Raw genomic sequence first — 18,141 nt, 5'->3', positions numbered from 1 at the left:
GAATAAATATTTGCTGAACAAACATATAAAGTTTACTGTCCCTCCACGGGGCCCGGCTGAGCGCCTACCCGAGAACCAGCCGGAAGGAAATACCGGATCCGCCCGCTGGTCCCACACGCCGATGTTTAGGGGTGGAGAATACAGTACACGCCCTAGGCCCAAAACCAATAGGCAGGGACGAGAGAGTCTCAGTTCGCGATATCAACCCCACTCGGTGCAAGTTCACGCCTCCATTCCGTCAGAGGGAGGCAGCCTTCCCAACTCGAGGCCCGCTCGAGTCCAGAACAGCTCTTCCACTCCAGCCGGGCAGCGTCCCTCCTCTGCGCACCGGTCAGGCACGCCCCTTCCGGCTGAAGCCCCGCCCCCGGCCCCGCCCCGCGGCGAGATCGGCGCCAGTCCTCTCAGCTCCGGGCCCGGCCGCGTCCACCCTCGACGCGCTGAGGTCACCTACGGGGACGGTCGAGGGGGGCGGAGGGACGGAGGGAAGATGGCGGCTGAGGGCGGATATTGGCGCCGCCTCCCCCAATCCTGGAGCCGGCGCAGATGAGGCGGCTCGGCTGGGGCCAGCGGCGCTTCGGAACGCGAGCTGGGGGGACCCTGGCGGTGGGGCCTGGCCCTGCTCTATGCCGGCGCCTCGGCTAGAGTGAGCGCGGCGGCGGCGCGACGCCTCTCAGCTCCGGCTCTTTCCCTGTCGCTGTGAGTCCGATCGGGTGGCGGGCGGCAGAGGCGGCGGGGCCAGGATGGAGGACGTTAACTCCAACGTGAACGCGGACCAGGAGGTGCGGAAGCTGCAGGAGCTGGTGAAGAAGCTGGAGAAGCAGAATGAACAGCTGAGGAGCCGCTCGGGGGCCGTGCAGGGCGCCGGCTCCCTCGGGCCCGGCAGCCCGGTGCGGGCTGGCGCGTCCACTCCCTCCTCCGGCTCGGCGTCCCCTCGGGGCTTTCCTTTGGGCCTCAACGCCAAGTCGAGCAGCGGCGCCGGGTCGGGCCCGAGGCGGACGAGTAGTGAGGAACTGCGGGACGCCACCTCCTTGCTGGCAGCGGGCGAGGGTGGCTTGCTGGATGAGGTGGAGCCGCTGCGGCCCGAGGAGCTGGAGCGCCTGTCAGGCTGCGAGGAGGAGGAGGAGAGCTGGTGAGCGTGGGGCGCCCGGCCGGGGCTGGGCGGAGACGGGCCCGGGGGCGGAGAGCGTCTTCTGAGGGGTCCCCCTGGTAGGACACCTCGCATTGTGTAGCCGGATCCACTCTCTGATAGGGACTCGTGGTTTCCTTGCCTTGGCTGGGGGAAAGGTCAGCTGGAGTTGGGAATTTGAAGCGTGCGAGAGGAAAGGGGTTTCTAGCTAGTTCTTCTCTGGGTTGTGGACCCTTTGGGTTTTGGCCCCCATTGGGGTCTGTGAATTGGCACAGCCTGGGAAGGGCTGCTGGCCATGGAAGCAATCGAAGGTGGGAAACTGCTTTGTAGAAAGGGATCCTGCTTTGTGTGAAATGAAACACTGGCTTTGGGATGTTGGGGAGGGGTCTGCTTTATGCGGTATCACCGGGAGCAGGGAGCAGACCATAGTAGTCTCAGTTCGTGCAGAGCTCAGTGTTTTGGACGAGTGGGAGATGGGTACATTTCTGACGGCGATAGGGAGACAGTGTGATTCAGTACTCCCCTTTGGGTAGTGGGGCAAAGCTTGCTTTGTGTGGAGAGGGTAGAGGATGGTGCTTCTTTGTGTAGAGACGAGGGTGGAACAAGAGCCCTGGCTGTTTCCAAGAACCCCATTTAAAAAGCTATGCCAAAGCTGTATTGTCATAAGCCACTTCTTGATAAAATTGTGACCCACACCTTAATATCACTTCCATAAATAGAAAGGGCATGGGAGGCGGTCTCCCTTAAAGCTGTCTATGAGAAATTCTTCCTCTTAATTTGCTTCTTTATAAAGTTTTAATTTTTAGCAGAAAAAAAATAAAATAAAATTCTGCTTTGTTGAAATTGAAACTTTGAAGTTAGTAAAATCGAAATCCTTCATGGACTCGGTATTGCAGGGCTGTAACTTCACAGTGTCCTCAGGTAGATAAGAGCTTTGCCTGGATTCAGGCTTTGATTCTGCCGCTTATTGTTGTGTGACCTTGGGCAAGTTGCTCTGAACCTCATTTTCTTTATTTGGTGGAGAAAGTAACAGTTTTTAATTTATAGAGTTGAGAAAATTGAAGTCATCCATATATGCTTTTAGCACTAGGTCTGGCATGTGGTAAACTCTCCAAGACTACCTGCTGTTCCTCATAAGTTATTTAAATAAAATATTTAATAAGCTCTTAAAAGATCTTGTGGGAGATTCTAAAGATTCTTAAAAGTTGATCCCTGTTCATTAAGGCAGTTTCAGGCTCCCTGGCAGCCAAATTTTTTGCAGTTAAATAAGCTAGCACTAAAAAGTGAATTGCCAACAAGTGATAGGAACAAAAGGTACTGAGAGTGCTCAGAATTTGGGAAGAAAATAATAGTTTAAAGTAGTTGAGACAAACTTTCAGGAGAGGTGGCTTTGGGGGGAAGGGAGAGTGGGAAGGGAATTTTATGCTCTGACAACTGCTAGAGCAGAGTCAGAGATATTTGTAACTCCCAGTTAGGAAGGTTTGAACTACAGAGATACTCTTGATTATAAGATGTCAGTCAAGTCTTTATTTTATTGTCAAGTGGTACCAAATATTATTAGAACTGACAATGATAGTGACAGTTTTTCATATTAGTGTGAAATCACGTCCTCCCAAAGGAATCTTGGGTGTGTATATGCTTTAAAAGAATCCAGAATCATCTAAATATCATCACATGTCTCTTCCAAGTGATGATAATGATGCTTTAATGAGAATTAGCTGCACTCATCAGCCCATTTTAGATTATGTATTATTAGAACACATTGACTCCACTTGGAGAAGTGGATTAAGTATTGCTGCTTTGGTTTCTGAGTATAGGGTTTGTTGAAGTAAAGCAAGTCTTCTTAAATACTATGCCAGAGTTTTTGACTGGATGATTCCTGCTTACTTCTTTGATCCTGGCTGCATATCTTGATTTTGTAGGTGTTCTGTACTTTTATTGAAAAAAAAATTGTGAATGAAAGTTCGATAGATATATTTAAAGTGCTTTTGGATATGTAAGTTAGAAGAGGTGGGTAATAGTGGCAAGGAAAGAGATTCAAAAAGTCACAAGAGTTTTTCCTTAGCAAACTAAAAGACTGCTTTCTGTAACTTATACTCATTGTGCCTTCTTTTTCATCTAGAGGAATTTTTTTTGTCCAAATGTGTACTATATAATGTGTTAATAAATATGTTCTGAATGTGTTAATAAATATGGTGTGAAAAAATAATGGTGGGTCTTTGGTCAAATATATATGGGAAAATTGAGGTTCAACAAAAACAACAGGTTTTTTAATGCTGCTTTTCTTGATATGCTAATGCGTATTGAGTATAGTAAATCTCTAAGTGTTCCAGTTTGTTTCCTAAACTTATCTGAGCTCCTAAGGAACTGATATTTATAGAACCTACTGAGAAAACAGTGCTCTAGAACAGTGGCTTTCACAGCCCCCTTTTGGGGGGTTTGGGGGGAGCAGTTTCATGATACATTTTATATCATAGCCTAGTACACACATATATATGAATAATTGAAACAAAAGTTTCATTAAACCGCAGTTACTTTTAGTACATGTAGTATGCTCTAATATTTTCTATTCTGTTTCTTTAGGAAAAAATACTGGTTACAACCCACTAATTTGTGACGCATTAAAGGATTGTAACTCTCAGTTTGAAAAACACTATTCTAGAACAACTAGGAAAAGTCCAGAGTAAGGAACTAACATCATTGTGTATCACAGTGTGTCAGGCTAGGCCAGGCAGCTTACAAACATTTTTGCACTTAATTGCATTTAATTTTTATCCATTTATGAGGTAGGTATCATTATCTAGGTAAGGAAACAATCTCTCTAAGCATCAAATGACACAGTAAATGATGGAGTCAAGATTTAAGCACAGGGGTTCCAGTTTTTCTGGATCCTTACCAACATTTGCTTTGATTCCTTTTGAGTTTTTACATAGCGTGAGGTAGGGGTCCAACTTCATTCTTTTTGCATGCGGCTACCCAGGTGTAAAATGTCTGTGCCATTTGTTGAAAAAACTTTTCTGTCCCTATTAAATTGTCTTGAAATTCTTGTTGAAAATCAATTGCTCTTAAATGTATTTCTGGACTCTCAATTCCATTCCATTGACTTATGACTATTCTTATACCACTACCGACTCATGATTACTGTAGCTTTTTAGTAAGTTTTATAATTGGAAAGTGTGAGTCCTCCAATTTTGTTCTTTTTCAAGATTATTTTGGCTATTCAGAGTCTCGTATTTGCACATAAATTTTAGGATCAGCCAGTAAATTTCACCCAAAAAGGCAGCTGGAATTTGGATAGTGCTTGTATTGAATCTGTAGATCAATTTGGGGATCTTAACTATTGGGGTCTTAACAGTATTGATTCTTTCAATCCATGGGCACTGGATATCTTTACATCTGCTTAGGTATTTTTTAATTTCTTTAAACTATGTTTTGTAATTTTCAGTGTAGAAGTCTTGTATTTTTGTTAATTTTATTCCTGGTTAATATTTCTGATGCTATTATAAATGGAATTTTTTCATTTTCTTTATTTTTGATTGTTCATTGCTACTATATAGAAATACAGGTGACTTTTGTATTGATATTGTATCCTGTAACCTTGCCGAAGTCATTTATTAGCTGTAGTAGGGGTGTGTGTGTGTCTGTGTGTGTGTAGATTCCTTAGGGTTTTTTATATATACAAACATCATCTGTTAATAAAAATAATATTACTTCTTTTCCAATCTGGGTTGCCTTTTATCTTTTTGCTGAACTGCCCTGGCTAAGACATCCAGTATAATGTTGGATACAGGTGGTGAGAATGGACATCCTTCATTGTGATTCTTATTGCTTTTATTTTTTACTATAGCTTACAATTATTTACTGTATAGACATGGCAGATGCTATGCTAAGCCCCTTATTGACAATATTTTCCTAGTAACTTAGTATGGTCAAACTATTATTGACCCCCATTTTAAAGATGAAATTAAAGCTTAGGTTAAATAATTTGCTTACAGTCACCCAAGTATATGGCTGAGCTAGGACTGAAACCCAGTTAGACTATATTTTAAAATTTTCAACCCTTACCTAATTCTAAATATTTGTTCATTTTTATGTTATTCTTAATAAATGTATACTGTCATTAACCTTTGGCTATTATATTCCCCTCACCCTCCCACCACCAGTTCTGTCTTTATGTTATTTGTTTTTAACAATCTGAACCCTATGTACATTTTTATTAATTTCTTTACATGAGGACCTCTTTTTGTACTCATAATTCTTGCCTTAACTTGGCCTTTGGAGCCCCTGGGAGTCAGATAACATTGTAGCTTAGAGCCATGACTGGAACTGGATAGCCTAGTTGGACTCCCTGCTCCAGCTATGTAACCATAGGCAAACCACTTAATCTCTGTGCTTGAACCTCTCTCTGAAATACTGTCATGTGCTGCTGCTTAAGGATGGGGATACTTTTAGAGATTTCATTGTTATGTATTTACACAAACCTAGACAGTATAACCTACTCCATATCTAGGCTGTATGGTGTATATAGCCTGTTGCTCTGTACAGGAGAGAAAATAATTATCCTCTACTCTTCTGAGTTCTTGCTAAGATATCCCTATAATAAAAAACAGATTAATAGGAGAAAAACAAAAATTTAATGATGCTCATACTTCCTGTACATATGGGAGAGACCTGGGAGAAAACTTGAGTAACTCACCAAAATGGCTTTAGCCACCGCCTTAAATACTATCTTCAGCTCAAAACAAAACAAGTTGGGGTGAGGGGAGTCAGTTATGGGTGGTTACCAAGAAAAGCACAAGTGAACAAGGGTGAGGTAGTTATGCAGATTTAAGTCTTTGCCATCCGCATTGATAAGAGTTAATAGAGATTAGAGATAAGGTCATCTTCTTCCTGGCACACTGAGGGAGATGCCTTGACAAATGGGAAATTTACCTTACAAATGTAAATGTCTTTTACAAACTTCTACTTGGTTTTCAGAGCTTCTCTCTATCTGCTGTTTCTAAAAATTAAACAACCTAAAATAACCTTTATGCCAAATAGACATATTCTGGGGTGACATTCTGTTCATGTACAGCTCTTAGGCTATAAACCTATATATTAGGCTGCTCGTACTGAATACTGTAGGCAACTGTTACACAGTGGTAAGTGTGTAATGTGTTGTGCTAGAATATTACGGTGTCAACAACATCACTATGAGATAGGAATTTTTCAGCTCCGTTACAGTATTATGGGACCACCTTCATATATGCAGTTTGTCATTGACCAAAACGTCCTTATGACTGTAGAGATTATTATTGTACCAACCATATAGAATTAAATGTAATACATATAAAGTATTTAGAACAGTCCCTGGCACGAATTAAATATATAAATGTTAGCTTTCATCATTGTCATCACAGCTGCTTTACTACTTTAGTTCCATGTTTGTCTATCTTTGCATTAAACTTAAAAAAAAAATCTTTTTCCTTTGGAAATTTTCAAACATATATAAAAGTAAAGTGAACAGTAAAATGAACCTCCATTTAACTTATCAATCATCTTTAACACTTAACCAGTTCATGCCATTTTTGTTTCATGTACACCATTCAAACCTCAACACCCTGGAATATTTTGACACCAATTCTATCCCAAACATCATATCATTTAATTACTAAATATTGTAGAAGAAAATAAGGACTTTTAAAACATAATCACGATATCAGTTTCACACTCATTAATTAAAAATAATTCTTTAATATCAAATGTGCTGTGAATGTTTTTTAAGATCAGATTTCTAAAAATTGCACATTTATGATTAGGATTTTCTATTCTAAGATGAAATGGCCTCTCTTCCAATATTTTGATCATTTTCATATCCCTAGTGAATTCATTGGTGATGATCAGAACAGGTCCCATTTTTTCTCATTTCTTCCCCAGCCTTTTGAGATATTAAATTGTTGAGGCAATCAAGAATTTCTTGTATATTCTGCTATGTGTGTGATGAAGTTTTCAGCAGATATCTAAATGCTTGAAGTGGTCCCATATCAATCACTATTATATCTTTGTACTAGAATTGAAATTTGTATTAGGTAACATTATTCATATCCTCCTTTGGCCTATTAGTCTGTAATCAACTACTGAAATATTCTTATATAAACAAAAATTAATATTAGACTGTAATAAAGGATAAAAAGCATTTATTTGAGCAAAAGGAGCTGTAACCCAAGAGACAGATTCAGGTAGCAGCCTAAATTGTACTCTGCCAAGACAAAGGAGAGGTATAATTTTCCCTGCCCACGGTTTCCATTTGGGTCCATTTCACATCAATGAGGTTTCCAAATTGTGCAGTTCTGATTATTCTAAAATGTGCAATTATGATTGGTCGATATAGATGAATTTACATAGTTCTGATTGGACAAGGTAGGTTTCAGGTCATTAGTCAAAAGAGGAAACCAGGGCTTCCCTGCTGGGGTTGACTCAAACACTGTAAACAAGCAGGGTACAGTGCTGGACCAAGAGTCTGGACTCCAGTTCTTCCCTGTATACACAGCGTGTGAGGAGCCCAATCTTTTTTCTTGGGGTCTACACTTGTTTTTACATTTACAATAATAGTTACATTTTTAGTTTAGTCTTAGTTTCTCTGTACTTAATCCATGTACTTGTACTCTTAGGCTCCTGTATTTTTGTAAAACAAAATAATTTTAGTTTAATTTTCCAGAAATATGCATTTTCTTGATTAAATTGACCTAAAATACTGGGGAAAGATAAAGTCCTGGGTCTCAAAGAAAGGATTGTTTATTAATGATTTTTATTAGAATTTCTAAAAAACCTCATGTAAAAGGATGAACAAATGTATATAATACATTAAAAAATTTGCATTACTATTTAAAATATTTATTTTTGAGGGACAAAGTTAGGAACTGACTTCTCCATCTCTTCAATTCTCTTTTTTTCTCCACCCCTACTGCAAACTGTGCTGATTGGAAAGGAATTTATATGTGGGCACAAGGGGGAGGAGTGTATGTGTGAAATACTTTCTAAATGAGTTTTTGATTGTTTATTCATCTACTCTGTTGCAGTGTCGTAGATGAGAGTTTAATATTGCATATCTATTGATGGAGACTGCATTACCTAATTAGTGTTTGTTAAAATTAATTGTTAGCAGAAGTTTGTTGTTTTATTCTTTTTCCCCTTTTTCTTTGAGAGATCCATTAATGCTGATAAACTCCCTAAATCTGTAGTGGAGACAACAGATTGAGAATAGAAATGTTAGGGAAAATTGATATATTGAGTTGTCAGGCTCTTTGCAGGACCCCTAGAAACTTTTACAGAACACAAAATCATAGAAAGTGGAATTAGGAATGAACTTTGAGATCAAGTGGTCATGCCTTTTGTTTTTAAGCTGTTTAATATCTTAGCTGGCCAGGGCAGATGATTATTTAAAGTTTTGAAATCTGATAAGTTCCTCATGTCCTATACTTTAAATCAATTTTCTCTTAAGACACTTTGCTTTAAACTCAGACTGAGTTCTCATCAATAAATTTTATTGATAAACTTCCCCAACTTAGAGATAGGTATATGTTTGTTTTTTTTTTTTAAATTTATTTGCCGTGTATTTTCATTCATTTCCCTTCACTTCTGAGCATGGACTTTATTATATTACATGACTTCTTTGTCTTATGTATGCTTTTTATAGGGTATTATTGTTAAAATTTGCTTATAATTTAATGTGATAAGCCTAGGTTAATAAAACAGCTTAATTTATGTAATTATTACCATTTATTTGAATAGTTTAGCAGTCATTCACTGATTAACATCTTGAAGTTTTCTAGACTGTTCTGTACTAAGGAGATGTTACTTGAATGTGGTGTGTGTGTTTGTGGGTATGTATGTGTTTTAAATGAATCAGAAGTTACATCTAGGTGAGAGTTTTATTCCCTTCTTAGCAGTGGTTTTCCAGTGATTCTAACACGGCTTTAATTTTTTTTTTTCATTAATAGAACAAATATTTAGAGCCCCTATGTTTAAACAGTGTGGAATTTGGACAAGAAGGGCCAGGTGATTGGTAAAGTATATTGCAATCACTATTGTGTTTGCAAATACTAATGTGTTTGAGCACATTCAGTATACCAAGTATTGAATAAGGCATTGTATACATATTAAATTATTTAATCTGCACAATTTTGAGTTGTAGTTACTGTTATTCCCATTTTTTTTATTGTCAAATGTACAAAACAAAAAATTATAACCAGTTTTAAGTGTACAGTTCAGTGGCATATTAAATACATTTACATTGTTGTTCAAGCATCACCACCATCTATCTTTAGAACTTTTTCATCTGTCCAAATCGAAACTCTGTATAAACAGTAACTCCTCATTTCCCTATTCTCCCTGCCCCCAGCATCCACCATTCTACTTTCTGTGTCTATGAGTTTCTCTATTCACGGTACCTTATATGAGTGGAATCATATAGTATTTGGCCTTTTGTGTCTGGCTTATTTCATTTAACGTTGCTCATCTATGAACTTTAGCAAAGTTACCTATGTTGTAGCATATGTCATGTTACTCCATTTCACAGGTCAGGAAACTAAACTCAAAGTCACATAGCTAATATTGTGAGTCAAGATTTCTACCAAGCCTGAAAAGCATGCCTAATGGAAAACATTTGATCTTGATTTATTTAACCTCTAAATATTTAACTTTGAGAAGAGAATACTTTTTAAATATCTACAGGACTATAATAAGGATTGATTATTAGCCTAATTCTATATAGTTCTGGAGATCATTACTGGAACAATAGATATAAATTAGAGGCAGGTCAACTTTTATTTAATATAAGGAATAATCTAATGGAGCTGTTCCTGGATAGTACGGACTGCTTTTAAAAAGTGTTGTAATTTGGGGTGGGAGAGGAGGTAGATGGGATAAAAGGGGTCAAATATGTCGTGACAGAGAGAAATCTAACTATGGATGGCGAACACACAATGCAATATATATATACGTATGCCTTACTGTTAAATTGTACACCTGAAACTTCCTGGATTTCATTAACCAATGTCATCATAAACAAACAAATAAATAAGTTAGTTTAAAAAATAAAAAAATGTTGTAAGTAACTTTCAGCAGTAAAGACTGATGAATGGTCCTGTGTAAAGGGATGTTACAAACTGGTAAAAAGTTGAATTAGATTACTTCTAAGGGTCCTTTTAAACTCCATGTTTCTGTAATTAGAATATTGCGATCTGTTTGGGAGACAAAGTGCTAAGTTTAAAGTATATGAGAGATCGTTAGCAATGAAAGCATCATGGATGTTTTTCTTTTAAATCTATTTCTCTGAATATCTTTAGTAATGGCAAGTTCTTTTTCTCTTAAGGGTAGTTTTCAGTTTTGAAAATGAGTAAAAGTCATTATTATGCTTAGTGAATAAAAGGGGATTAGCAAGATCAAAGTCCTCCCTCAGCAGTCCAACTCCCAATTCATCTTTTCCTAGACTTATTAGCTCTTGCCAGAAAACTTCATGTGAACATTCATGCCTGTTGTGTGTAGCTTTCAATATTCATTCTGCATAGAGTACCTTTTTTCTCTCCTTTGTGAAATTTTAAGTTCTTTTAAACTAGATCTTGAAACTAGATGTGGCCCAAAAATGTGAAACATACAGTTTGCCTGATTTGGGAAAAGCTCAAATTCTGGGATAAAATTGAAATTTCTTAAGGATGTTAAAGGACTATAGGGAAGAGAAGAAAAAATGATTGCACCTGCTTAAAATGTGAGAAAAAATAGAAGCAAAATAACGCAATACTATAATGTCTGATAGGAATCCGTGAAAATATTTTGAAAGATAAGATGAAGAAGGTAGTGCTTAGTTAAAAATTAGAGGTTTAGAATTTATGAAGATGAATTAAACTATCTCCTACTTCCCCAGTTTATTAGAAGGAAACCCTTTCCACACACAGCCCTCCACTACTCCATTGAAGAGCTTCTGTTCTCTCTTGAGTAAGTAAAAAAAATACTCTTAAGGGCTGTCTTGTTGGAGAGGTGCGAATAAGAAGCAGAGGTGGGCCAGGCGAAGTCTGTAAGTGACCTGTGAGTCTGATAAGCTTAAGGAATGGACTTTAATAGATGTTATCAAGTTAGTGAGGAAGTTTTTAAGTATTGCATTTCATGCCTAATTAGTAATATGTTTTATCATTATGAAATTAGATCATGCATCTTTATTAATAACTATTTAGTAGATATAGAAAGAATCCTTTAGTAATTTTAAGATGTGACCATCTTTTGAGTGGGCCTGCTAATTTCCCCTCTAAGAGGGTATTAATGGCTCTTGCATTGACTTGTCATAATGAAATTTTTGTCATCAGTTATTTTTAGCTATCTGGAGAGGATTAAGAAACAAAATTTTAAAAGCCTGATGAATCCTAGAAACCTGAATTTAGAGAGCTGGAACTTGATAAGCAGGCACTATAAGTCTTGGTAGTAGTATATTCTGTAAATGAGAGAGGCTAACAGCCAGCTCTAATTGAGGTATAATAATCAACTTTGAATTCCTGTCTAGCATCGTGCCAGGCCAGTAGTAGCAGCTACATAAATATTTTTTAAATGACTGAGTGGAGCTTGATACTAAGCATTCAAGGTGCTAGAGTTAAGGTTGGAAACAAAATGAACACAGAATTTCTTTCTCTCTGAAATCCATATTGAAAGTTCATAGAAGAAAGTTTTATATGGACTTGAATATGAGAGCAAGGCCTTAAGATTTAGGTACAGGTGGAAGAGTATTTCTTGCTTTTCTTTCAGAATCAAAAAGCATAGGAAAAGCTGCATTCGTGTAGGGTAAAAGAGAAAGTCTGTGAAGATTCTTAAGTGAAGTTTGTTGCAGAAGAAGTGAGAAATAAAATTGGATCATTTCATTGGAGCCATACTGCAGATGGCCTATGAAGTATAGGAGGAGATTTTTTGAGTGTTCCAGCATTCTTCTTAACAAAATGGTGTTTTAGGAAGATTAGTGTAGCAGTAGTATGTAGGTGGGAACAGAAGGCACAGCTACCTTTATGAGCTAGAAAACTGAGCCTCACCAATCTCTGGTGCCCTGAAGCATGTGGCAAAACGAATTCAAACCGAAGTATTGAATCCATAGTGCTATTCTTTCATTTCATCCCAAATACTTATAATTGATTGCATGAAAACCATCATATCAGTTAATGATTAAATATTGGGTTTTAGTTCTGCTTATAAAATGTATGCATTTTTAAAAAATATATCATTTTGACCTTATATAAGGATATTGACATTTGGGGCCAGATAATTTGTTGCGAGGACTGTCCTATCAGTTTTAGGATGTCTAGCAGTATCCCTGACCAAACAAAAATGTCTCCATACATTTCTAGATGTTTTCTGGGGGCAAAATCACTCCAAGTATTTCCTTAAAGCATACTTACAGTATAGTGTCAAACTTAACCAGAAACACTTGGTGCTATATTGCAGGAATACATATGGTATTCTAGTAATTTTGCTTTATGTACATTTCTAGGTCATGTAATAGTAACGTTCGGAAGATTAGGAAAAACTAAAGAGATTGTGTAATATATTGTGCAAACAAACATGGATACTAGTAGAGAGTCTAAGGAGTGCTTGGATACCAACAAAACAGGGTTAAATTAGGACCTCCTAGGCAAACTGGGATGAATGGTCACCCTACGAGTGATCATCAAACATTTATTGAGTGCTTACAAGGAGTAGAGCACTATGTTAAGATGATAAGTAGTCATAAGAACTGTGGAGGCTGGAAAGCCTTATGAAAAGGTAAGTCTTGGATTGATTGGTCTTGAAGTAGGGCTTGAGTTAGATGAGTAAACTGGAAAGAAAAATTGCACTCCCCCATCCTGTAGTGAAAACTATTAACAAGGATGTCTGTGGTTAAACTGTCCGTGATATGTGAAATGAACATTTATTTGGCCCGTTTAGATAAACTAAAGGGTTTTGTACTGGAGTACTTGGAAGAGAAGATCAAAGGACACAGTTTTAAATCAGATAACACAAGATCTTGAAAATTAAGCTGGAACTATATTCAATGGGAAAGTTTTTTAGCTGTGAAATAATGTTCTGTATTTTAGAGAGGTAAGTGGTAGAGAATAAAGGATAAATTAGAAGGATGAAAGTCTGGTAGGTATGGGGAAACCAGTTGAGATTATTGTAATAATAGTCTATATTTTGTGAGGTGACAGTCTAAACTAGAATAAGGCGAGTGAAAATGAAAAGAAAGTGATGGATTTAAGGGGTGTTAATGAAGTGATAGGATGTGTTGATTGAATATGTGGAGAGAGAAAACAGTCCACGTTAGCATAAAAATTTTCATTTGTTGACTAGAAAAATAATGGCGCCGTTTTAGACTTGTGCGAGGATATTTGCTATTTTGGATGTCCTTAGTAGTTAGAACTCTGTGACACACCCAAGAGAAAAATTAGGACTAGAACTATTAGAAAAATCATGTATGTCCAAAAAATGATAGCTGAATATTGATGAAACAAACAAAAAAGACTTCTTTAGATTAAAAGTTTCTAATAAACATAGAACGAAATAGTAGGAACAAATATCTGTTTGTATCTCGTGAGGCAGCAGTTGATAGAATAACAAAAATCATGTGATATAGAAACTGAAGAACCAGAAGAGGTTAGTTTTTTACTCTTATAGTGTGTATTTTTCAGACCCTCATGTCATCACTTATAGCTTTGCTAATTAAACTTTAATAAGTGATATTGAAAAAAACTGATGGGAAAGAGAAGAAAGCTGAAATTGTAAAATAGGTTAAATTTTGCCTCTTGAAGGTACTGGGATAATTTGATTATACGTCACTTGGGAGAGATCCTGGTTAATTTATATGGGTATTTTGAAAGGAACAAATAAGGTAAAATAGAAAAAAATTAAAATAGGAAAAATTTATAATTCTGCCGATCTTATAGTTCGGGTAACCAAATGGTACAATTAAGAATAACTGTAGAATTTCCATGATTATAATTTTTCAGGAAAAAATCCAGTGCTCTACTATAAATTCTTCATAATTATTTCTTTTGCTCATTCTGCAGTATCAAGTATCTTTTCTACTATGTGCCAGACAGTTTTCTTTGGCTGTAAGAGTGGGGCATAAGAGATGTGAAGTGTTCTTATTCCTGCCCTTAAGATGTTTAGAGTCTCATATGAGAAATAGTTATATAATTATATATAATTTACACACACACACCCATACACCCACACACACACACAACTATAAACTCCAACAATGGAGGATTAGATTGGGTTTTCTCTCCAGGGCAGTGCCAGTTCTAAAATACTATCCCTTTCCCAAAAGTTTTTTATGCTTTCTGACCATCACAGTATACAGTACACTTCAAGAATCCTCATATACCCATGCTTATTTTTCTTTAACTCAAAAGAAAAGAGAATGTCTGGACAGGTGTTAATATTAACTTTAGTTCTGTAAGCAGAATACAGTGTGCCATTCTCATGACTCTGGCACGTAACCTAAAAATGTTGCCAAACCTTCTTTAGCACTTCAATTACCTGATATTTTAAAGCTAACATATTGTTATGGTTAGATACATATATTTAAATATGTATATCTAAATTCACATATTTGGATTTCCTCCTGTTATTTGGTTCATATTTTCAGATGATAAAATTTTAATTTATAATAATTTTAAAATTTTTGGAACTGTAGGAATACTGCAAATAGAAAATTCTCTGAGAGGACAGTTGTTTAATCTTCATTGTATTCATAAACTTTTGTTACAAGTGTTTTGTGGATTCTAACTTTATGCTCATATCTTTTCTCAGATAATATTTTTGCAGAAACGTTAACAGTTAAGAAAAACATGTTAACTTTTATTTTTATTTATTTTTAATAAAAATATATTAATTTTTAAAACCTAACTTTAGCTGACAATTAAAAGTCATTATAGTATGCATTATTATTGTTATCCGAGATTTGAAGGATATATTATTTGCTAAAAGTTTAGGCTTTAAGTGCCTAAAAAGTGGCTTGTACAGAGTAAGACCCCATTTAAGGCATTTCAAAGATAAAGTTAGCTATTAACAACCAAGGTACTCTAAAAGAGATAGTGAGGAGATTATACACTCACACACACCTGGTGTGTATGTAACATATCTATACATTATGTTTACCCTTTTATGTTTCCTGTGGACTAAAAACTTCTGCTGTCAGTAATGATTGCTATCTTTGTGCGTGGTTGTAGCTGAAAAAAATATGTATTTAGTATACATAAAGACTCTCTTGCTTTTCAGCTCTTACCACAATTCAGAGAGTCTTGTGTAGTTTGAGGCTCCCCGTCTTCCTGATGTCTTTTCTCAAAAAGTAAGAACTCCGTTTCTGATGGCTACACTCTCGGTTGGTCCTACTGTAATTGTTTCTCAGCAGTACATGGGTAGGCCTCAAACACTAGAAGTTTGTCTTTATAAAGAAGCCATTTCCAACCTTAGTTCTGTGATATCTTAGGGACTACAAAATTTTTTTTCATTTTCTTAAGAAACCCATGCCATATTGGAATGAGAATGAAGAGAGTCATGAAATGAAAATGGAAGCATAGAGCATCATTATCTAAAAGTCTGGAATTTACTACTTTAAAGCTTTTCTTCTGTCTGCTCTTTTTGTCCTGCCTTATTTTTTGGTTCCCAATGCTGTATGCTCTCTTATACCTGCTGTTACGTATATTATATATGTATTCTGCCCTGCAACTAATGCTACTTTAGTGCTTGTAAACTGTTCTAAGACCTTATTAATTAGTAATAATTACCATCATTACAGGTAGTAACAGTGCTGATAGTTCTCTAAAAACCGAAAGGGTATTTTATATTTCTTCATATACATGTATGTCTTTAAGTCAGCTAGTGGGCCAAATATAATGATAAATGGCATGATGATCAGTCTAAAATTTCAAAAAGACTGTGTGTGTGTGTGTGTGTGGACTGAAGATTTTTTTTCAATTGACTTGTGATTTTGTGTTGGAATAGTGGAATTGATTACAACTTTACATTTTATGTTGGTCAGGCTTAGAAGAGAGCAAGAAACAGCAGGAAGCTATTAGTATGATTTCTATATTGAAGTCTTTAACTCAAGGATCTTTTGCATTTTTAAAAATGGTTAGGCAGTAAAGTTTAATAGTTAATAGCACAGGTTCTAGAGTAATCCTGATTTTGCCACTTAATAACTATACTACCTTGGACAAGTCATTTACCTCACTGTATCTCAACGACCTCATCTGTTAAGTGGGTATTGTAATAGTACCTATCTCATAGGTTCATTGTGAAGATTGAAAGACTTAGTATATTTAAAATACTGAAACCATGCCTGGCATGTTAAATAACGTTTATAAAATATCAAATAACATTGAAAATATATAAATGACAATAATATTATTGCCATGTTGACTAAGAAGGTTTGTTAAATCATGATAAAGTAATGTATCTTAATGGTTTAGAATTATTATATTTATATTATATTAAATTGCAGGTAAAACGAGAGACACTTTTATTAATGAAAGTAATTTAAAAAACCCAATTATAAAATAGAAACATAAAACTCAAAATGGCCACTTTGATCTTATTTACTTTGGTTTTTTAATCTTTTTTCACATGTGTTTTTAAATATTGTGAACATGGTTGCTTTATTCAGTATTTATTCAGGTGCAAGTATTTGATTATTTCTAAATGTTAATCACTGTGCCAGGGATTACACATCAGTCTTTGTGAAGAAAAAAGGCTCTGTTCTTTTGCCCTGACTATGCCTGCTCAATAAATACAGAAGGATGAATTTGAGCTATTAAAGTCTGATGATTTTCCTTGGTAATAGTTGCACACCAATCTAAAGAAATCTATTTTAATAACAATTTTTAATATAACTTATTTTTACCTTAAGTAAAGTTAAATTTTTGTTGTCCTTAGCTTCAGCTGACTATGCAACATGAAATGATTACTCTGATTACCATAAATTCGCCAGTCACTCCAGTCTCCCTTCTTATCTGCATCATTTAATTATATATCTGCTATATGTATATGCACAGAAAAGTCAAGAGAGACATACTACATACTGTAAATAACTTTAAGGGATAGAATTGGTGGGGTGAGAGAGATTGTTATCACTCCATACATTTACATATTTCTGCATTGCTGAATGTTTTTACACTTTTAAAAAATAATAAAGTTTTATTCTTAGGTTTTATCATCAGTCATATGATACAGGTAGGTATGACATATGGTCCAAAATATGATTCCTTATTATCAGTTTCATAATATTCATATTAATAATTACATTTCTACTAGTTCAGTATTTAACCACATGCATAAATTATATTTGATGGTGTTTAATTTCTTTGTAATGATTGTTATAAGGGAAAAAGCTGTATCTTGAAAGGCCGATTAATTTCTAACAGATTTTTTACAACAGCTTCATTAACTATAACTTACATATCAAAAGATTCATCTGTTTAAAGTGTTCTGTGGTTTTTAATATCCAGTGATCTTTAATGTATTTGCAGTGTAGTTCAATCATCACTGTTATATTGTTTGGAATATTTTCAGCATCCCCAAAAGAAACTTTGTACCCTGCAGTCACTTCCCATTCCTCTTCCCCCCACCCTCTCTCCTATCCGTAGGCAGCCACCTCTCTACTTTCTGTCTCATAAATTTGTCAATGCTAGACGTTGCATATAAGTGAAATGATATAATATGTGGTCTTTCGTGGCCAACTTCTTTTACTTAGCATGTTTTTGAGGTTCATCCATATTGTAGCATTTTTATCACCTCTAACACATTTTTCAACTATAAATACCAACTCAGAAAATTCAGACAAGAGAAAGATAAATAAAGTATAAAGTAAGTTTTTTGAAATCGGAATGAGGGAGGTGGAATTTCCTATTTGATAGGGGATATCTAATTTATAGGCAAAGATGCTTTGTTAAAAAACCTTGTTTCACATAGAGGGGACAAATTCTATGAGAGGTGTTCAAGGAAGGTTTTCCTGAAGAAGTGAT

General features: G+C 36.2%; 1 protein-coding gene across 2 annotated transcripts in view; it reads left to right on the top strand.

Moving 5' to 3' along the window:
* Positions 1-230: 230 nt before the first annotated feature.
* SLAIN2 (SLAIN motif family member 2) overlaps positions 231-18,141 on the top strand; it is a 65,624-nt gene continuing 47,713 nt past the window's right edge. The window contains exon 1 of one of the 2 annotated variants that reach the window (XM_016128164.2): positions 231-1,129. In XM_016128164.2, coding sequence (XP_015983650.1) covers positions 741-1,129 — 389 coding nt within the window. In that variant the 5' untranslated portion in view covers positions 231-740. The remainder of the gene's footprint in view (positions 1,130-18,141) is intronic. The other variant, XM_016128162.2, reaches the window with a different exon arrangement.

The sequence above is a fragment of the Rousettus aegyptiacus genome, unplaced genomic scaffold (genome assembly GCF_014176215.1).
Source record: "Rousettus aegyptiacus isolate mRouAeg1 unplaced genomic scaffold, mRouAeg1.p scaffold_m13_p_10, whole genome shotgun sequence".
NCBI classification, from domain to species: domain Eukaryota; kingdom Metazoa; phylum Chordata; class Mammalia; order Chiroptera; family Pteropodidae; genus Rousettus; species Rousettus aegyptiacus.
This window is presented reverse-complemented; position numbering and strand designations above follow the sequence as displayed.